Source organism: Cygnus olor, chromosome 1, assembly GCF_009769625.2.
Source record: "Cygnus olor isolate bCygOlo1 chromosome 1, bCygOlo1.pri.v2, whole genome shotgun sequence".
NCBI lineage: Eukaryota > Metazoa > Chordata > Aves > Anseriformes > Anatidae > Cygnus > Cygnus olor.
The window spans coordinates 86,623,418-86,645,721 of record NC_049169.1 but is presented as its reverse complement, the minus strand read 5'-3'; the positions used below and the strand labels follow the sequence as shown (position 1 = coordinate 86,645,721).

The 22,304-nt window shown below is 44.3% G+C and overlaps 1 protein-coding gene across 2 annotated transcripts in view; it reads left to right on the top strand.

The window, feature by feature from the left end:
• The window catches only part of CD247 (CD247 molecule), a 58,046-nt gene extending 36,029 nt beyond the window's left edge, over positions 1–22,017 (top strand). For both annotated transcript variants that reach the window (XM_040567558.1, XM_040567555.1), the window contains exons 2-8: positions 12,649–12,755; positions 14,650–14,703; positions 16,075–16,158; positions 16,817–16,852; positions 17,880–17,936; positions 19,667–19,708; positions 21,216–22,017. In XM_040567558.1, the coding sequence (XP_040423492.1) occupies positions 12,672–12,755; positions 14,650–14,703; positions 16,075–16,158; positions 16,817–16,852; positions 17,880–17,936; positions 19,667–19,708; positions 21,216–21,281 (423 nt within the window). In that variant the 5' untranslated portion in view covers positions 12,649–12,671 and the 3' untranslated portion in view covers positions 21,282–22,017. The remainder of the gene's footprint in view (positions 1–12,648; positions 12,756–14,649; positions 14,704–16,074; positions 16,159–16,816; positions 16,853–17,879; positions 17,937–19,666; positions 19,709–21,215) is intronic.
• Positions 22,018–22,304: the final 287 nt, after the last annotated feature.

The window sequence follows — 22,304 nt, the reverse complement described above, 5'->3', positions numbered from 1 at the left end:
GTAGCTTATAAATCCCACTGTAAAACTGTCATCTGCTTACTGTTCCTACAGAGTACTTAATAATTTGGCCTGGGATTTGTTAAGGATTTTTTTTTCATTTATATGTTCTGATCTTATAATAGTGCTAGAAATGTGATAGAGAAGAAAGAAGGAATATTGCTTCCAAGCTGGGAAATTGTCTTAAAACTGTACGGTTCACATCCCAGATTGTCATCATGGTAATAAAATACCTGAGCAGATGCCTTTTCTTTCCCAATCGGTATGACTTTTTTGACACTTCACCTATTTTGATCATAAAGTTATGACACTGAGATGCATGGCAGTGGGGTGCTGGAGGAGAATGAGGCTTGTAGCAGGAAAATTCAGCTTTAGGAGGTTTACAGTGTTAGTTTGGTAAAATAAAATTGTTTTCAGTCTATGCAGTTTTGCCTATTATTTTTATATTAACATTTTCTTCACAGTGTTTTCTCCAGTCTTTTTTTGATTTAAAACAATGTTTTCTCATTGACATCTATAGCTATAGCTTAGATATGTACGTAGTTTGAGATACAAAAATACAATGTGACAGTGGTTGCAATTATATTCTAGAAATTTCAGGTGGCTACGTGAAGTCTGTTGGCTAGTGACTCTGTCTCAAGTCTATGCTGCAAATTGACTAAACGGACAAATATATGGTGAATTTTTCCCCATCATTTTTAATTTCAATTTTATAGTCTAAACAACATCGAACAGTGCACTTTGCTCCCAAGCAGCAAATCCAGTTCTTTTTGCTTGATTCATGTGGGCTTTTCTCTCATCTATATCTCAATCTTTGTATCCTCTGCATATGCTGTGTTCCTCCTCAAAAAAGTTGTTTGGAGAGTTAGATACACGTATTTGGTCCTCTGCAATGAATTAAACCGTCTGTTCCTTCCTGCTTCTTTTGCCTTATAATAAATTGCACTAATGTAGCTCTTGTAATGGACTTTGGCTAAACCATTGCTATTTTTTTCTTGATGCATAAAATATAAAATACATAAAATATAAGAATTATGTTGTTTTAAAGTGAGAACTTCAGAGACCACTCTTTTTTGCTGACCTCTGATGAGTAGGCGTGTGAAAATGAATTGCAGAAGAACAAATTTTGAAGTTACTCTGAAAGCAGGGCAGAATACTGAAATTCTAAAGAAAAGAATAATGAAAAGTTTAATATTTTCCAGAAGCAATATCACAGCATCATAGCTTCCCAAACTTAAACTAGTTACAGTAAGTAGATTCTTGTATGATGAATATGGTGCTAGAAATAAACATCTGTGTCTCTTTTCATTATTTTTGCTTATCACTGCACGTTTCTTGCATGTCCTTGAAGGCATGTACATGTCTGCTTTGGGATTAAACCTATTCTCACCGAGTTAAATGGCCTGTGCTAACTTCCATTGAAATTAATGGTGTGGAGAGTGAATTGACCCCATGACAGAATCTGGTCTTTAGTGGGAAGAGAACTGGGCCATTAATTTACATTCACTCATGTTTCTTCTTCCATTTGGAAGTGATAAACCTGAATATGATCCTCCTAAGCGCCAACAGTTTGGATAGCTGTACTCCTAATATTTTCCTCTCTAAAAACAGGGTAGCTTCTTCAAACAGTTTTCATTATATAGATTGAAATAATTAATGCACATCCAACAGCTAATTCAGTGCAATAACACTTGTGCTTAATGGGATTCATTCCATCGTAGCGTATACAAGAAACTCCCAGAGGCACAAATGAGGCTACTGCATAGCAGCTCAGCGTAGTGTTTGTACCTAGCACCTTCCCTCTCCCTCCGTATCAAATAGGGAATACACACTAAGTCCAGGTGTGATTAAAGGACAGATTAGTCACAGCCAATCTCAAAATTAAATAATTAAGGGAGAATACTCTTGTTTTATACAAGCCAGTGCTTTACCTGGACAGCCGACCTTTGGGTTATGTATTTTAAGTAGTACAATATATATAGCATACAGCTTATACAATAATATATAGCAAACAGCTCTGTGGCAGGAAGAAATTTTAATGGGTAATAGCAGCAGAACAATTTTCGTAGAGAGTACATAGCAAAAGCAAATATAATGCTAAGGAGCCTTTTCATGCTTAGTAGAAAATTTATCACCTGTGGGCATTTGAGCATTGGGCAGTCTTACACCCCTTCCAACAGCACTGTAACTGCCCTTTCCAGTGCTGTGCTTTGACTAAAGCTTAATTAAGCTCTGAGTATTATGAAAAATTGAGATAGTGTAAATTTCCTTTGCACTCTAATTCCATCTTGGTTGCACACAGAAAGCAAACAAATGCTGTTTCCAGGCAGTCTTTTTATCTGCCAGCTTATCTCAGAGGTTTCCTGATAAGATTTTTTGTGGGGAGAGAGGGGGTGTTTAGAGTAAATAAAATGTGAAATTTTTCATCAATTTTAGAAGCAGCTTGAAAGACCTTTAAAAAAACATGTTTCATGAGATCAGCAAGCATTTGTTTAGGCACAGTGATAGTGTAATGAATAATTCAACACGTACAAAATGAGAGTAAAGATAATATCCCATCTTAGGTGGCTGTTTCAGAAAAGTGTACGAGTTTTCAGAAAACTCTAAGGTTTGAACAGCATTGTTCTGTAAACTGCATCTGGTCCAGTCACCGGCTGAGAGCTTCTCCTCTGCATTTAGACACAAGGAAAAAATATGAGGAACCTAGAGGCTCCACAAACAGCTAGGACTTTCCTCCAGGAAAAACAAAACATAAACCCAAAATCTAGTCATAAACAACAAGGCAGGGTTTCTGTGGGCAGTGTTTCTGGAAAACTGTCTTTTCCTGAAAAGCTGTGATGGAAAACTAACAGGGTAAATTCAGTGCCATAGGTGAAATTAGTTTAGATCGCAGATGATAGCTCACCCTTCCAGGTACCAACAGTTGTTGCTCATACTGATGTACATGGATGAGGCAGAGAGCTCTTCAGAACAGGGATCCTCTCTTTCTACATGCTTTACAAAGCGCATCGTGCGCGCACTGCACTTCACAAATAAGACCAGCAATGTAGCTTACAGCAGTGTGTGCCTTCTTAGAAGCCCTGTTTCCTACTGAGGTCAACCTCATGCAATCTCTGTCTTTATCAATTGGCTGTTTCCACCAAATTTAAGAGGAGTCAACAGGGTGCCAACAGACAACTAGGTTTCTTCAGGTTGTGTGAGGACTGAGGGTGGCTGGACGGAGGGAGAAATTCCTCTCAGTGCCTGCGTGGTGGCCGCACAAGCTCAGCAGGGACCTGCTTGGTTGCGGTGGCTGGAGATGCATGGTGAGCAGCACCTCTGGGCCCGGCTGGAGTTAGGTGAAGGGCAGGAGACAGCTTAAGGCATGTTCAGGGGTGCTGGACAGGTGTTTTTTCTAGAGTGGGAATAAAACCAGGGGAAAGGGGTGAAGCAGAGATTCTTTGTAAATTATTATGGCGTGTCATTTCATTAGTTTCCCCCCGCCCCGTTTCTGCTGACTTTTTATGTCTACAATTCAGCTTGCTCTTGGTTTAATGCAAATACAGATCAACCCCTGAAATCCCATTACTATTATCCTATATGCTTCATGGTATAAAAATAGTAGATCCTGACATGTTTGTTTTGGTGGGCTGTTACTAAATTCTAGTACTCATACTGGTAGCTTGACTGTTACTGTAAAATGTTGCAATTTTCCTTTAAAAAACAAACAACTGTAATAATCCCAATGCATTACGTTTTCAGATACTTTCTGCCCCTCTGAAACCAACACATTCAAGAACTGTACAGGGTAAACTGCAGTAAACAGCATTCCTGTCATCATCCTATCCTTTTTACCGCATAGAGAACGTGAACTGGTTGTTTTGCCGTGAAACGTTTGCAGGGATCAATGGAGATTTCCTGGACAGAAGGAATGCAGAATTTGGCCCATACTTTTCAGAGAAGCTTGACCCAGAGCATTGCTATGGGTCACTACAGCTTTGTGCAATATTGTCTGTAATTACCGCTAGTAAGTGGTCTCTGAAGATAAGCCTCTTTTGGAAAAGGATTTCATGTTTTTAATAGGTCTGTGAGGTAAGCCTAAATACAGTGTGTATACCTGCACTGTCAGCAACAGATAACATTGAACAATTAAAACTGCAACATATGAATGTTCTTACAGAAAGCCTACAATGCCAAACAGTTTGTTTAAAATAATAATAATAATAATAATTAGTACCTGTATTAATCTTCAATATCAGAAAATCTGATTTCATTTTTTCCCAATTCTGCATCATTATGTTTGTAAATTTGGTGTTCTTTAGATAGCTTTGCTTGGAAGCAATCATATTCAATTTCAGCACAGAAGTTGTTATGACCAACAAACAATTGGAAAAAAAAATACAGTTAACACAGTAGAAATGAACTGACAGAGCAGATATCTGTTCATTATTTAATATTTACAGAAGGAGCCTAATGGCTAACAAACACCTCTGCTAACGTTATCATTTATTAGTGGTGACATAGAGGTATACTTTAATGGGTATATTGGATACTGGAATTAACCTGATAAATTTTAATATTAGTTGCATGCACTGTAGATATGGGTAAAGCATGATAGTTTCATACATTTCAGTCACAAATACTGAGGTAGAAGGGTTTAAACTTGTTGTAAATATACAGGATTTTTTTTTTGATGAGAGCTTAGGGATATTTTTTTTTTGCTTCTTTTGATTTTTCCATAATTTTCTCTCTCCATAGAGAAGTGATTAAGAAGATAAAAACTTGTAGTGTTTGAGAACACTTCAACACTTCCGACAGTTACAATATTACTTTTGTTATCTTTATCTTAGGGATGGCAAAATAAAGGCATTGCTTAAGGCCATTAATGATAAGGATGTTCTTTCCTTTTTCCACACATAAATGCATTGCTTTTTAACAGTCCTTAATTCAGTCAAAATCTCTACATATTCTCTTCAAATTTACTATTTCCTACCTACGTATGAAGAGGTACATCTCAAAATACAGCCGTTTTTTTCTTATGCTGTAATGCAAGCTGAAATAAGGTATTCTATAATTGGGTAAGCTCCCTAGGATGTATTATAACAAAACGTAGTGATGGGAGGCTTAACCACAATGATATCACTTGGCAGCGGAGTGCAGACCTCACCAGTTAAGTGTTAATGGGGTCATAAAGCCATGCCCCGTGCCTCGCTAGTCGGGTCCGTGACTCATGCCCATTCCCTTTAGCAATGTTTTACTTTGCCGTAATGTTTTAAATGTGCTGTGTGCTATTAAAATGTGAACGCACCCAAATTAGAGGAAAAACACTTCAAAGGGGGAAGAAGAAGTGATATCTTCTTTTCCAAAGGGGAATTTGGAAGGGGCTATGGAGTTAGTATTTGTCATTGTCCTGAAACCCTTTAGTGAAGGGCTCCGCGGAGGACCCAGGCATGATTCGTTGCAATGTCTGCATTTTGTGGTTGCTCTTCCATTGGCTCTTTGTTATGAGACCCCTGAAATGCTTACTGTTCAGGGTTGTTTTCAGAGAAAAAGGCTGAGCTTTGGCAAGCAATGACAAAGAAAGAACATGCAGGGAGTCAATATTTAACTAAATAAACAACCTTGCTTTCTACTCTGTACGTAACCACTGTTGCATGTATTTGTCTGCATCTTCTAGCAGAGGCAGGACGTGACACAAATGGCTCTTTGTTAAGTGGGTCAGTAGCAGGGGGCTGAGTGCGATGGCAAGGCCCTCACTGAAACCTCTCCCGCCCCGAGGTGTGTGGCTGCAAGGTATGGAGCCTCAGCCGTTGGGGCCGGTATAACCTCCTTCCTGCCCCATAACCCAGTGCCAGCACTGCCTCTGTAAGATGACTTAACTATTTCTCTGCCTGTCACCAAGCTTTGCTAGTAATTTCTACGCCTTCAGCAACTCAGAAGCCTTTTTGCAAGTGGAGGTCTATACAGGGACTGCGGTGAAAACATCTCGAGACTTTGCAAGTCTTAAGACTGTCTTCCCCCAGTTGTCCTGCTGGATGTCCTAAAGCAAATCTTACAAACTTTCTGCAGTGTTGAAAGCTGGGCCACCTGGATTTTGCAAAATGTTGCTATAAGCTTAACTGAAAAAAGCAGATGGTTATTGTTATTGGGGGTTTGGTGTCCTTCCTGTCACTTGCTCTTTTGGCATGGGTTGGATCTTGTGCTGTCAGTGAGCTCAGATGGAAATTAATCCTGGAGAAGGGAAAGGAAAGAAAAGCTGGTTTCATTCCGCTACCTCAAACCTCCGTTTTGGTGTGTTGTGATAGAAAAGTTCCCTTCTTTTCTCCTCTACTTGTAGCTGATCAAGAGAGTTGGATTTGAGCTCAGCCTGAGACAGACCAGCCCCATTAAATCTTTTGTTGTGTTTGTGCATCTCTGCACTGATTCTGACATGAGCTGTGAAAACAGAGAAGCCCTTCCCTGCACTAGCACTGAGACAAGAAAGGTGCGCTGATGAGTCTGCGCTTGCCTACTGACTCTGAATATTTTGTGTACAGCTATTTCTATTTGTTTATTGCCCAGCTGGTAGAAAGCCACTCATTGACAATAGCGATAGTTAATGTAAGCTTAATGAATTTTGGAAGTCTGAAATTGGGATAACAGGGAGCGGGGGGTGCCTTATAAATCTCCCAACTGGGAGCCATTCTTCATATTATCAATATGTTTGATTCCTGGAGCCATCGGCATTGTGCTAGCTGCAAGCTGTTTAGTATACTTGTGCTTCCCCTGCTTTTTGTAAAGTCTAACTTTAAAGTCCTACTTTAAACTGCTAGGGGAGCCTCTACTGCATCCATGAGGTGCTCCCTGAGCAAAGAAATGCATCTGATTGTGATCAAGAGCATCTTGTTGCCTGATTTAGTGTCTCTGCCTTCAACCTTGCTGCATAGAGACTCTTTGGGATTCCCACTGAGCCAAGATGTGGAGATTGAATTATTTTAAGAAGTGCTCCATAATGTGCATTTGGTTTTAGATCTGAGCTCTAAAAGAGAGGCCACTATGGCAGCAACAAGGCCATCTAATAGAAAGTCAGGCTGGAGTGAGTTATGTTGTGGGATATCCAGGCAGAAATCAGTAAGGGAAGGATTAAGCAAGCTAGAAACAGCCATCTGAGTGGTAAGTCTTGTCTCTTGGGGCACTTAACACAAGATTGGATTAGACAATAGAAAATTTACAGCGGGAAACATCTTTTGGATAAGCTAGATTGAACTTCTGCTATTCCTGATAAATAAGGGTCTCATAAAAGAACATGTCTAACATAAAAACCCTACGAAAGCTGAAAGAGTCACACAGCTTGTATCTGTTACCTGAGCTTGTTGGGTATCCGGGTTCTGCAATTGCTGTACGCAGTTTGCTGTCTCTAGGAGGCATCACAGGGTTTGCTCCAGGAAAGCCCTTTGCACCAAGTCCTTGCAAAAGCGAGAAGTGAAAGCAGCTGCTTTTTCTGAGAATGACTGACTGTTTTGATGAAGTGAGGAGTCCCCTTCCAGAGATGAGCAAGGCGCTCCCCTCCGTTCCCTTTCTGACAAGGCTCTGGAAAGGTTCTGAGGGCAGAAAGATTGCCTTGTTAAAAGCATGTAAAAAGTTAAATTTTGCCTTCAGACTAAAAAGGCAGATCACTTATTGTTGGGTTGTTGGGTTTTTTGCACACACTTGGTCTCTTTCAACAAATCAGCTGTTGGAGATCTTCTTGTCTTGCACCTGTTACAGTGCCTTGGACTTTTTATTCCATCGTGTGCTAGAAAGTGTTTGGCCCTCTGTGGCATTATAATCTTTTCCATCTTTTGAATGTGTGTCTTCCCAAATGAATCAAAAAGAAACTTTCACTATTTGAACTTTGTGCTAGTGCCTCCCTGAAAGACATCCTAGCAGAAGTATGAAGGGCTCACCAAGTTCCTCAAGCATCTTAACTTGACCTTGTGTTTCCATAACACTGACATCTTGTGGCAAAAGAAAGTGGAAATTAATGACCTGAAATACCTTCTATTTTCCCCTTTTTTTCCTATTTTTTTTCTTTCTAAATTTAATTTATTCTGGCTGCCTAAAATCTGGTATTGTAACATGAATCCTGGTAATATCATTGGCTTGCTCCTTCATTTTAAAGCTGAGGCTAACAGCAAACCATAACATTGAATTTCATGGACACAAGCTGTGCTTTGGCCATGCAGTGTTTCAGAAACAGGTGATGATGTACTGATGCAAACCACAAAAGTCGTCTTCAGTGCTAAAAGGACTGCTGGTGAAGGAAAAAAATATAATAATATTAACAGCTTTTAACTTTTTTTTTTGCCAAGGAAAGTGGTTGGTATGAAAGGACAAACCTGGAAGTCCTTCAGGAAGCAAGCTCAGTGGTGTTTACCTGCGGTGGGTTATCCTATTCTCCTGCCATAAGAGACTGCTGGCCTTCATTAGGTGACTTAATTTAACAGACATGGTAGTGAGGAAATTTTGTGCTGAAGTGTTTGCATAACAAATGCTAATTAGCCCTGTAATCCTGATACAATGTGATGCCCAATGGGATTATCTTTAGTCTCCACGCAAAGGGAGAAGCCTCCTGATTTCATGCGCTCGGTTTGGTGCAGGCCATGCCTTTCCCTTTGCTCATTTCTGTTAACTGGATACCGTGCGTGTCAGGCCTGGTAATGTACCACGCGTGGTGTAATCCAGGCCTGTTCCTCCCTCTGTTGTTTCCTCACTGATTTTTCCTTCAGAGTGCTCATACAGCAGCATGGAAGAGCCCCTTCCTTCTGTGAGGGAAGGAGTATTTGGCCTCCGCTTCTTCAGTCTCAGCTTGTCCCAGGTTTGTTTATTTATTCATATATATGAATATCTATGAACAAGAATACAGAAATAAATAAAATGCAGGATATGTAGAGAGATATTCTTCATGAACAGGCTGATCTTCTGTAACGCTAGGAGGCTGATTTCTAGGCGTTCAGTCTGGGCCCCTGTGCAGGTCCATGCCCGCAGCAGCCCGGGCAGCCCTTGCGGGTTCAGCAGGGATCAGGCGCTGGGCTTTGGCAAAGAGACACACAAGTGTGTCCTGGGGGGTGTGTGCCTGGAAACACACACCTCAGACGACATTTTGGGGTATAAGCAATGGGATTGAACCGGGCTGAACCGAGCGCTGTGGTTGTGAGTTTCTCAGATCAGCGCCAGCTTCCCCCCCACAAAGTTCAGGGCTGCTTGGGGAGCTGCCTGCCACAACAGGGCAGACGTCTTTCTTTAAATAAAGCTTTAAATAGCTGCATGTGAAGTTGAAGAAAGATGAAAGCCTTCATTTATAACCTGTTACTGAGTGTTGGTAACCTTTAAAAGCCCAGCTTTCCTGCCTGCCGTGTTTGTGACGTGCCGTAAGCTGTGCCGCATGCCTGCGTTTGGACGCCTTGCCTTGAGACCCTCCTGTGCTTTACCCGTGTGCTGAAACTTGGGCTGGTAAAACGCTGGTAACTGAAAAGCTGTGGTGCAACTCGTGGTGGGCACTGTAAGGTTAACAGAGCAGGAACTACCAGCTAAACGTTGGTTATTTGCACTGTGTGCTGCGTGAGGGAGCTGGGGTGGGAGCTCTCGCCCAGGCTGGGCTCCGTGCAGCGCCCGGTACCTTCCTGCAGCTCACCCGCTGCAGCCGCGCAGCCTTGGCCTCGGCCCCCCAAACCGCAGCTCAGGCTGACGAGGGACCGGGCTCCGCTTTGCACACACTGTGCAGATACTGAAGGGTGGTAACGCCGCCTCTAGTGCTTTAAAAATCAGAACTGATCCTGTTCACGTGGATGGATGCTAACTGTCTTAACTGCTACTTGGCCGTTGTGCTTTGCATCTAATCTGAGCTCTGTTTCAATGCACTCTGCATCTTTTATCTTTCTCTCTCGTGCTTTCTAATCCAGAAAGCTGTTGCAAAGGTTATTATTTAGAAAGTGCTTTGTACTTTTTATTTGAAAGAACTCAGATATCAAGCACATCAAGGAAGGCGAAGACATCTGAACTAATTAATTTTCATGGTTCGTTTCTAAATGTTGGATTTCATCATTGTCTCAATAGGTATTTTTACAGGACCATCACAGCCAGGCTATGCCAAGCAGAATTTCCCTTTCTGAACAGCTTTAGTCCATTACCTGTGGTCCCGGAGGCCAGGCTGCCCCAGATAAGCACCACATAGGCCCTTGAGCATAGGCACAGTGTCAGCCAAGGTCGAGCACAGCTGACACGGAGCTACAGCTAAGTACCGTGCACTCTTGACTCCTCCTGTGTACCCCTCTACATCTCCTGCTCCAGCTCCTCCTGGTCTGGGGAGGTTATCAGCCCTGGAGAGACACTGGGCTTGAGATCCTGGTGTGAACGTATTCCGCCTCAGTACGGTAACAGGGCCAGGATCCCCCAGAGGTTTCTTCAGCAGCACCTGAGATATCACCAGGCTTCCTGGCTTAGTGCTGGGCTTCTTGCGTGCCTTGCATTGTATTTCAGGTCTGGGTGAAGCTCTGAGCAGCCCTGAGCTGCTCCTGGACAAGTCCAGCTTGAGGGCAGGGTACGCTGAGGCAGACTGCTGTGCTGTGCGAAAGCAGCTGGACGACCGCTAGAAGCCAAATGCCTCTGAGGCAGTGCAGCTGCAGCGCGCGATGCTGCATTTTAGCGACCGAGTCCAACAGGATTCAGGCTAGTTTTGTGTTGAACCAGTGCTGGCATACAGTGCTGTCCTGCGACTGTTTGGAAGAAAAACTCTAGGAAGCTATTCTCAGCTTGTTTGTTGGTTTAATGCACGGTGTCAGGCAAATAACTTAATCCCTCTGTTTCCATTTACTCCGTGCGTATGAGGTTTGATAATCCTGAAAATAATGTGGTGAAAGTTATTGTTTATAGAGTGCTTTGAACCCTGTTCTAAAAACCATAGGAGTAGGAAGGGAAGAAGGAAAACAGTCTGGGATCTTAATCTTATTTTACTTCCATGGATTTGTCTCTAAATACGATTTTAAAGAATTGAATATGGACTCTTAGTTCAGACAAGTAAACAAATCTAGCGTTTGGAAAATGTGTTTTTTCTTTATCTGTCTGTGTTAGCCTCTCAGTGGGAGCAGTGATTGTATCATCATCTACTTCAGAATTTACAATTACATTACCGGGTTTCCAGGCATGGATTTTCAGTCACGCTTTATACAAATCACATACTTGAGCAGTGCTACAGACCACCGTCGTTAGCTTTATTTCTGCAAAGGAGACTTCCTCGCGGTGCTGAGTGTGTAGTGCCTGAATGGCATCTGCAAATTTAATGAAATCTTCAGCGTGGCCTGATGGGCTGGGGAGAAAGCACAGCGTGCAGAACGGCCCTGCTCTCATCGCTGGAGTAACCGAGCACCTTGAAGTAGTACATTAAGTGGTTCAACAACTATCCATCACATGTGGTTAATAAGAATTGCCATACTTTGTTCACCTGAGGAAGGAGATGAATCATACAAATACTTTTCAATTTATCTTCCTAGAAGGGTTTCACAGGCTCTTGATCGTTCTCATCTTCCTCTTTTGAACTCCCTCCAATTCTCTGTACAAAGCACACTTTGGATTCATTTTTAAGTGATTTTTTTTTAATAGCTGTGCAATACAACATTTCCTTTGGCAGTGGTCCTGGAACTGCATATTAGATCCATGTTTACTTAGGCTTCTTGACCTGGATCGTTTTTATTTTTCAGCTACATTTCTGAGCTTCCTACACGTTTACTGATAGAGGAGCAATTTAATCAGTTCTAGCTGCTGAAAACCAACACTATTACTGTGCTCAGCGTGATGCAGTCAGGGTATAAACATGTCATGCAACGTGGACAAGGAAATTAACATCAACATCTGCTGAGTAACGATTTTATTGAGCTCTCCATTAGGGCACTAGTAAAATTATTTCTTTTTTTTTTTTTTTTTAATCTACTCAGAGAGACCCATCCTACAAGAGGCTGCTAGCTGAGGTACCTGTGCAGAGAATTGAGGTTTAAAACCTCTCAATCAGAAAGCGAATCAGGGTGGCTCATGGACATATCCTGATATATGGGGTGAAAAGTCTATCCCTCCTGCCCACAGTTCCCCTCTCACATTTAAAGGTCTCCAGCATCCCCAAAACGAGAGCTGCCGTATTTTCCCATGCACCCACTTCTCAGTTGATGAAGGAATCCCCAAGCAGCCCCAGAAGCGAGCCCCTGCAGGAGATGCTGTGGGGTTTACCCAGGCAGCAAAGGCTCTGTGCGAGGCTTTCTTGCAGTGCCTGTGGCGTGACCTCGGTTATCTCCTTGCAGAGCTTGTGCTCGCTCTCTGTGCCCGGGCTCTACAAGTGGGGAAACGTCCTGTGCTGGCTGAGAGATCCGACCGTGGAGCAGGTGCCCAGGGAGGCTGCGAGTATCTCTACCCTTAGAAGTGCCCTGACTCAGCTGGATGAGCTCCTGGGCAGCCAGGGCTGACGGACCCTGTTCAGAGAGGGGGGTTGGACCTCTGCCGGTCCCCTCCAAGCTTGTTTATGCTCTGACTCTCACTCAGGTTTCCAGCTCCTTCACAAGCAGACAGGGTTGGCCTCATACTGGCTGTGTTTTTACAAAGTGCTAAGGAGCACTGCCACACTGGTACAAACGGCCTTGTTTTGGTGATGTTTGTGGTCTTTCTGTGCAGATGCTGTAACAGTTCTTGGACTGATGGACCCCAGGCTCTGCTACATACTGGATGGATTCCTCTTCATTTACGCAGTCATCGTGACAGCCCTTTTTGTGAAAGCTAAGGTCAGTCTAACCAAACAGTGACATATTTGGCTTTTGTGGTGTAAACATATTGGGCTGAGCTGGAAAATGGAGGTGGAGAAAGAAGCATATCTCTTAGAATAAGACATTTTGATTTTCCTTTTTTTTTTTTTTTTTTTTTTTTTATTTTCCCCCTCTCCTTTTCTGGTGCCAGCCTGGGTAATTTGGGTGAGTTCTTTCTGAGGGTTCAGGAATGGAGGGGAAGTGTACATACTATGTAAGAGTATTTGATGCCACAATTATGGATGCAGTCAGAGATTCTGGATATGGTAGCTGGGAAATGGTTAGTCAAGAGCGATGTGGCTTTGCCACTGGAAATAGGGCAGAGGACATACAGAAAACTCAGGATATATAAATGCCAAACTCAGGAAGGAAGTATTAAAATGTCTCAAGAAGTCAAGACATGTCTGATAGCACGAATGTGATGATGCAAATGATAGAACCTCAAGGACCACAGGAGAGGAGCTTGGGGATGGGATGGACATGCCCGATGGGCTGTTCCCATCCAGCGACTGGTGTGGCTGAGACAGGGTGATGCTGGGCTAGCACCCGACCTGCCCTGCAGCGGGATCGTTTCTCAGGCCTGCAAAGCCACTACTGACCTCAGAGGGAAGGATGTGTGGCGGAAATGGGCAGAACTCAGTGCTGGTGAAGGAGCAGCTCTTTTGTTGCCAGTATAAATCCTGAGCACGGGTGAAAACACTGATCTGGGACTGGAAGTCTTTCTGAGGCTGCTGGAGGGAAAAGCCACTCGGGCACACAGCGTGCGCACGGTGCCTGGTGGCAGGAGCTCCGCACCTTGCCCGTGGCGATGTTCAGGAGGGCTCAGCAAAGCTTCCACAGAACCAGAAGTGTGAACTTGGAGCAGTGAGCTGCTGCAGCAGCAGTGCTCTCACCCCCAGCTCATTCAGCCCCGGGCATGCTCGCTGCCCTGGTGCATTCAGCTGTTTGCTGATACGGCGCGTAGCGTCGAGCTGTAGCAAAGTGAGCTGTTGCAGGAGGGAAGGAAGCAGAACGAGGGAGGAAAGCCACATCTGTGGTTACGCTGGGGTCTCTCAGTCAAAAGCAGCAGAGGCGTTGTAGCTGAAATGCCATCGTCATACAGCACCGCAAGGCCGGTGGGGCATTTTCTGGGGAGGGCCCCGTCTTGACCCAAACCCAGAACTTCTTATAAATCTTCCAAGCTGTGGAATCTCTCACCTCGCTTCCTGGCCCAAGGAGTTGTTTGTTGTGGCCTCTGCCAAGGGTACAACCTTGTTATGTTTTTTTTATTTATGGACTATGTGGCCGATGTGTGTGAACAGTTAGGCTCTGTTACAAGCAACATGGGTTAGATGCTTGGTATGTTACTGGCCCTGCCAAGGGTTCAGTGAAAAGAGCGGCACTTTCATTGGAAAAGGTGTGGAGTAGGTAAACTGTAATTACTACAAAATTTAATTTAAAAAACTAAGTCTTCCAATAAGACTTCACACCAGTTCACTGTGCCCATCAGAATCCTGGGCTAATGTAAGTCTGCAGAGCTGTGAGCTGCTGTGACCTGCAAGTAAAAGGGCCTGTCTTCTGGGAGCAGCCTGGCATGCAGAGAGAAGTGCCAGTGCAGCAATGACCTCCATTGCCTGTAGCCCCATCAGTGCCGTGGGCTGGCTGGGTATGGGTTGCCCAGTTTCTGATGAAAGTAACTTGTAGGAGAGGAGGAACAAGGAAAGGTTGGATGTGGTGCTTAGGGACATGGTTTAGTGGGTGACATTGGTAGTAGGGTGATGGTTGGACCTGATGATCTTGGAGGTCTTTTCCAACCTTAATGATTTTGTGATCCTATGAACAAAAGGACTGAAGGGAGCCGCTGTCTCTGCTCACGGTATGGTCTCTCTTCCAGCTTACCCAGGCTCAGGAACCACAGCAGCTGCCCGGCCAGGATGATGTGTACAATGTAAGTAACAACTGTTTTGTGTGTGTTTGTTTCCAAATCATTCTATCCAGACAGACCTTTTGGGGCACTTACATGTAGTGAATTGCCTATGGAGCTGAGAAACAGTGGATCAACCAGCTAATGAAAGCACTACGCCCAAGCAGGCAGCACAGCAGCTGTGAGGAGCAAAAATAAAACCAGACAAGGGCGTAGCTCCTCTTGTCGCTTGTCTGGCTGGATGCTAGTTGTATGGGCTGTAGGTTCCTGATGTGATCCACCAACCTGGAGGTATACCAGGACCCCAGACAGTGTTGGAGGCTGCGCTGCGGTATGTAACGCCGACAGGAGCTGTGTGTGCAGTGTGTGCAGACTGTTATGTATGATGTGCACACTCTGGTCTTCATGCCTGTTCCTCTGCGGGTGGTTGGGGCTCTCTGATCACCCTTCCTAAGGAATATGCCTTAGCAGCAGCTGGCGTTGCCACCACCAGTGTTTCTGGTGCTATTTGACGAGGGTTGAGGAGAAGGCAGACGCTCAGGACAGCTGCATTGCAGGCCTGGGCAACTGCAGCTCTTGTATCACCTGAAGCACGGGGGCTGAGTCACCAGAGCCCTGCTGCCTCTGTCCCTGAGCTTTCCTGCTGCCCCACAGCACGAGAGCTGCTGTGTGAGGCCGAAATGGAGGCACACCCCATCTGCCATGCCCTTAATTGTAGCCAGCAATGGAAGGCTGCCCCTGCAGCGACAGAGGATGGAGACAAGATCCTGACTCTCGTTCTAGCTAAACAGCTCACTCATGGTAGCATTAAATGCTGGCTATGTGTCTGGTTGCCTTGATGTTGTTTTTTTCTCTCACGCTCTTGACCATAGCCACATCCTGTGATGAGTGCCACTGTTTAACTCTGTAATGTATGAAAACTAATGTTCTGTTTTCAGTTTAAAGTGTCACCTTTTCAATAGCACTGAATACTGGCTTACGTGCTCTGTGTACAGAAGAAATGTGCTATTCTGACCCAAAATCTCACCTTTGCCTTTTTGCAATAAGTAATTAAACTCTTATGTCTTCAGTTACCAGTGGGAGAGAAAGCATGGCAGTCAGAGTCTGTCTCTCTCACTCCCCTTTTCAGCTCTGTTCTGCTTAGGAAAGGTTCTTGATGTAATGGCTTGCAGTTTTGTACTTCACAGACCACTCTTAGAGGCTTCCATAGCTTCATTGCAGACAATTTTGTTGACAGAAGGGCAAAAATTGAGGGGTAAAACCAATTTCCAGCTCACTTACAATACTCATGAAGTTGGACTTCAAGCTGGGCATACTTTCTTTTCTTGTGTTAAGTCAAGATCTGTTTTCTTATGATCTTAATGTCCATCACTGCTGCTTGCTTTCTTGTTTCAGAAACTGTCTCGTGGGCACAGAGATGAATATGATGTTCTGGGAGCAAAGCGAGGTGCAGACCCTGAGATGGGCGGGAGACATGAGGTAACTTCCTCCCACACATGCCCCTTAGTTCTTTTAATCTGGTTCCTTTCTTCTCACATCTAACCGCCGCTTAGGCACACCGGCGTTCAGCACCCACTTGCAAAGCACCAGTGCCCTCCTTGAGAGGGACTGGCACAACCTGTGTAGTAACGCAGGCAGCGTGACGGGGACAGAAGTAAAACCTCCCCTCTCCCTTTGATCTGTGCCCCTGGTGCCCCCATCACGTTGCTGAGAGCCTGCAGCCACACAGACTGGAAGTGACACCCAGCCTGGGGCGGATGCGGAGCAGGCGAGGCGGGAGCCGGTGTTTCACGAGAGCACTCCACACGTGACGCCGCCAAACGAGTGCCAGCAACGTCGAGCAGCTGCCAAAACAACTGCTGCTGCTGCAGAGCCCGACAGCTTCAAAGGAAGAGGGAGGGGAACCCTTCTGCATCGGCACGTAGGGCTTGCCTGCAGGTGGCAGCTGTATCAAACAGAGAAGAGCTAAGTTTTTACCAATTAGTAAAGTCAATTTTCTGGAGAATATGTTGTCTTAACGGAGCCTTATGGGTGGAGGCAGGATGGGCTGTACTTGTCACTTGTTCACAGAGCTGTAGCCATGCCTTAGAGCAAATGCACAGGCACACATGAGCAACCTTCTTCCTTTCTTTTACAGCAGAGAAGAAAGAACCCCCAGGACACCCTCTACAGTGTGAGTAGAGAGAGCTAAGGGGTGGGGGTAGAGGGTGAGGATGGCTGAAAAGAGGAGTTTTTAATTCACAGAAGACTTTTTTCTCCCTGACTTGTTTCAGCTTAGGTTCAATTTAACAGCTCCTTTCAAAGACATTCTTTTTTTCTCAAAATGCTTGAAAATTTCTGCCCCTTTCTCAGTGCCAAGAAAAAAAATGTGGGCTGCCAGGGCAGATGGAGAAAAGAATTTGGATCAACATACCTGCTGACTCCTTTGTTAACCATTAGTAGGGCTTAATTAACCAAGCTTTGTCCCATATGAATGATGATGCAGTATTTTATCTGTTTGTTCTCCACCCTCTCTGGCTGCTCTCTAACAAAGGGCAAATGCCAGTGCCGCTAAGAGCGGCTGCTTAGGAGCATCTTAATTTAATAGATTTAATGCCGGCTGAACGTGTTGGTCTGTGCGCCAAAGGACAGAAACATGGATACTCATGTCACACTCAGGGTCTTTCTGAGTGTTTGTTGAGAAATGAGTTCGTTTCGAAGTCCGGCCTTCATCGTTACTGAATCAGGAGCTCTGATCACTGCTGGTTCTAAGAGCTGGGCACTGCTTCCCTGGATGGATGAAGAAAGAGCTCCTATTAACCTTCACCCTGCCACATTACAGACTCCCCTTTTCCCTAGGCCTGAGAGGCACGTTTGGTTTTGCCTCCCGAGCAAATGTTGCTTAAAGATTTTCTTTGGAGAGCTTTGGTGTAGCATGTGGCACTAATGTAGATAAATGACTTGTTCTAGTGCAGGGTTATATTCATTTAAAAGTCTTGAGATGCTGTGGTGTTGCTAAGCAGATTTGATCGTGCATGGCTTATACTTCAATGCGCATCAGTCGAGATCTGCCACTCTTCCTTCACTGGAAACGTGGAACTTCTGAACTGGGGTTGGGACAAGGCAAGGCAGCCCCACAAGTGCAGGAGTGGGGTGCAGGCAGCCGGGGGCTGGCTTGGCTTTTCCAGTAACACTGACTCTCTCCTCTTCTCTGCTTGCAGGCACTGCAGAAGGACAAGATGGGCGAGGCATACAGTGAAATTGGAAAGAAAGGAGACGTGAGTACTCTTGTCCTTTTTGATGAAAGCTTGGGATGAGGCATTTTCACTGCTGCTCCCTTGCAGACTGGTAGGCCAGGCTGCTTGTAGCTGGTTGCGCAAGGAAGCTCCGGTGTTACACAGCACCTACAGAGGAGCACAGTTATCTATTTCCTGTAGCAACCAGCGTGTTAGATGCAGCAGTAAATTAGATATGTAACTACAGAGTTATAGCAGCCATGAAACAAGGTAGAGATTGGACAGTAAGGTTTGTGACCCTCAGTGTTAGAAGCACAGCCCATAGGCAAGCAGCAGTGTCCCTGAGCAGAATGAATAATATCAAGGGGAAACACTGCAACTTTTGACAGAAAAAATCTAAGTTACTGCAGTTATCCTCTAAAAGGAATGAGGAATATTTGAAGGAAATGCCTGATTTCAAGGGCCACAAAGCTTGTGGCCCAGCAGCCCACATCAGTTGAGCACTTTCCTCCAGGGCAGCTCAGAGCTGGGGTTTCATGGTTTCTCCTATGGGCTACTGAGAGTGGTCTGCCTTACAACCACAAGTCAGAATGTGCAGGCACCTTCTTGTTCGTCTTCAGACAAGCAACTGGGGCAACATTCCCCTTCCCCCACATCCTTTCCTGAACTTTTATAAAGGAACACGTCTAAAGGTAGCAACGAAGGCATAGCTTTAGTTTAGTAGACAAAGTGCTTATGTTGAAAAGAAACTATCTTGGGATGCTGATTATGGCAAAATGAAAAATTGCTGTGACCTATACAGGTTATACTTTGAGTCAGTGTCTTATATATAACCTTTCATTTCCTGCTGAAAAGTGAAAAAGGGATTTCACAGGAAAGTTTACTATTGAAAAATGGAAAAGCAACGCTGACATTTAATCCCCTCCTTATTATTCTAAATTAATATGATTTGAATGATATGAATATATATCATAATTCCTTATGGAATTATATATATGTTCTTTATTATATATCTGAATATAACCATAATTCTATGATTCCATGAAATGCCCATCTGCCATATTCAAGCTCAGTTTGAGCTATGAGTTTATGAAGTCTCACCATGTTCTTGTTTAGGAACATTTCTATTACTTGCAAGGTGGGGAGGGGAACAAAAAACTTGCCAAGATTGCACTTTGTTGGTGCGATCTGCTTGTACCATGACGGCCCCTGTACCTACTGTACTGAATCCACTGTGACTGGCCTCAGGCAGACTTACCTGTGCTTGCAATGAACTTCACCGCTCACAGAACATGTGACAGAGAATTTAATTTACTCCCCCTGCCTGTCCAAGAGAGGGCAGAGTCGCTCAGACACCAGCTGATGTAGCAACAAAAAATACAGAGCCATTTCTTCCAGGTGTGCCCTCAGCACATAGAACAACAGGTGTCTGTGGGAATGCTGCCAAATCTATGTACCTACAGCAAATCAAAGGAATAGCAGCGTTATAACAGGATGGCTGGAAACTATGTCAAACCTTGTTTCCCTTTTGTTTCTAGTCATCACCATTTTTACCGTCCACAGCCCTTGCAGCAAATGCTGACAGGCAGCATGTCTGGGCTGCTCCAGGCTAGAAGGTGCTTGCCAGCAAGTTTTCCTTCTGCGCAGAGGCTGGGACCTGGCCAAACGCAGCTGCCGACCCTCAGCGTAGCATGGGGACAGTCAGAGTTTTCTTTACTTTTGTGTAATAGGAAAAGCACCCATTAATCTGTGCTTGTTTTTCTTTCCCAAAGCATCAGAGACGGCGAGGGAAAGGGAACGATGCTGTTTACCAGGTAGGCAACACATCCAGCAGTTGCTCCCATCATCTATCTTCACAGCTTAATTGTAGCCTCCAGATACTAACCACACTGTTCACAATGCATGATGAGGCAGAGCTTTGGAAGCAGCTTTCTGAGGATATTTACTTAGGTTCAGAGCAAAGACCACACTGTTGTGACTTTATCAAAATTGGCTGCATGTTCTAAATACAACTGGCAGGAAAACTCATTTAGGAATACTGTCAGGAACCATCTCCACAGTCCTGCAGCTTGGAGAATCACCTTGGACTATGGCAGGTGATGCATATGGTCTGGGCTCTGAATTGCTTATTGCTTAAGTGGAAACCTTCAGGTTGCCAAACAGCTGTTGTAACTCCAAGTGTCAGTGGTTCAGCCCATCTCACTACAGCGTGCAGAGCACAAACTGATCAACCCTTAGTGCACTGGGGACATTGTGTTGCCCACACATAATGGAAGGCAAGGAGCCCACCATGACACCTTACTTGTGACACCATGCAAAATTGTTCCAAAATGCATTTCACATCCTGTAGAAGCCTGTACATTGCCACTGACATCACATTACAAAAATAAAACATTAAAAAAAAGTCCTGATGCAGCACATGCCAGGGAGTTTTCCTGTTAATGCAGTGCATTTGTAACTAGTGGTACCTTTCTTCAAAACCTGCTCTCCTGAGATAGTCACAGGTACTACTAAGATAAGGAGCACTATCTTATTGATGTGCTCAACAAATATTCATCATATTTGTGAGCAGAGCTAAATATTAATAGCAGAGGCGGGAAGGGTAGCTAGAAGTTTTAAAAGCAATCACCATACCTCTTGCTATATCTTCAGTCTTGAGAGTCCCAGTTACCTTGGCTCTGGCAGCCTTTTGGGCTGACCTGTGGCTGCCCCATTTTTGACTGCTCCACTCTTGGAGCACTACGCGCCACAGAGGCAGCAGGGATACACACGCGGAACTTGCACACTTCGTAGCTGACTTACCAGCACCAGGAGCAGGCTGTCAGAAGATGGACTGCTGCAGCGCAGGAAGCGGGGTGATGGGATGCGTTCCTCAGGGTTCAGAGCCAGCTGAAGCCCCATGGCCAACTTACCCAGAGTTGCAGCTGCCCTTCCAAATTATTACAGAGAAGTCCTGAGAAAAACTTTCATGATTTGATGTCTGTTCATTTAGTTGGCAAAGTTCACTCTAGCAGCAGTTAGTTAGCACTTAGTAGTCAATAATGTGCAATTAAAACGTACTGTAAAGATCTGCATAACCTGTTAAAATGAGTTGCTGTAGTCAAACATTCATAACAGATACTTAGGATGCATCTTGCCTTTGGGTAAGAGATGGTCACTGACACCATACCAAGACAAAGGAAACACTTATGAATAAAAACCCTCTGTGGGGAAAAGAAAAAAATCCAAACTATGCTACTGAGCCCCTGCCACCTTGTTCCTGACTAGGCAGTCATCTAGGGGGAACAAAACACTCACCTCACCTGTTTTTCTCTTTTTCAGGGGCTCAGTACAGCGACCAAGGACACCTATGATGCTCTCCAAATGCAGCCTTTGCCGCCCCGCTAAGCAGGGGTCACAGAGGGGATGGGCAAGAGTGAGAGATGCCCATATGCTCTGGGGAAGGAGATGAGTGAAGGCCTTTTTCATCCAAAACAAGCACCATGTATTTTCCTAGTGCAGCAATCTACTTCGGCTGGTGCACAGAGGGAGTATGTCTGGACTTGGTCAGTTCCTTCTCCCTTCCCTCTTGAATCATGCAACTGCAAGCTTTAGCTATTAAAATGTACATATCTGTAAAGTTTTTTCCAATAATAGTAGCTATTAGGCTGATTTTTGTAAGATTTGTGTTGTAGGACCCTACCATACCTAATGCAGCTCTTTCTGTAGCTCTTACTTACCTTCCAGGGCTATCAAGTCATGTAATTGCAGTTTCAAGGCATTTAAAGACCCTTGTAAAGATAAGGCTGTAGTTATTTCCTGCAGTATTTATCTTAAGAACATTTGACAATGGCCAGCTAAACTTTCTGCTTTAAATTTACCATTCAAAAACTGCTGCAGTGTACAATTTTTTTTCTTCAACTGTGAAAAGTGACGCACTGTTACTGTAGTGAAGGACAGAGGCTCAGTGCCAGCTCTTCAGTATGAAGAAAATCAGTGCTACGCTCCCACAAAAAAATCAGGTTGTGGCATCACCACTCATGCAGCACCTAGAGGTAAACAAGAGCCAGGTGACCTGTGAGCGATTTCTCAGAAGGCAGACGATACTCCTGCTGCAGTGAAAACAAGGAAGATGGACTCTGATTAAGAACGCAATACTGGGAAAACCAGGAAACCTCACCCTATAGAATTCCATCTGGCTGGAGCATGCGTCTGCCTAACTCCTGCCCCTTCACATTCACAACACCTACAAACATCTCTGCAGAAGTCTCCCCTTGTAAGAATTTGTGCGCTGATGCTAATGTCAGAAAAACAAAACATGTCTGGGCAACAGATTCTCTGTACAAAAGCCAATGTAAATGCAGTTTTAAAACCAGTTGAAATCATCGGGTTACTTGTAAAAGATGCAGGTATCATTCCAAAATGGTAACA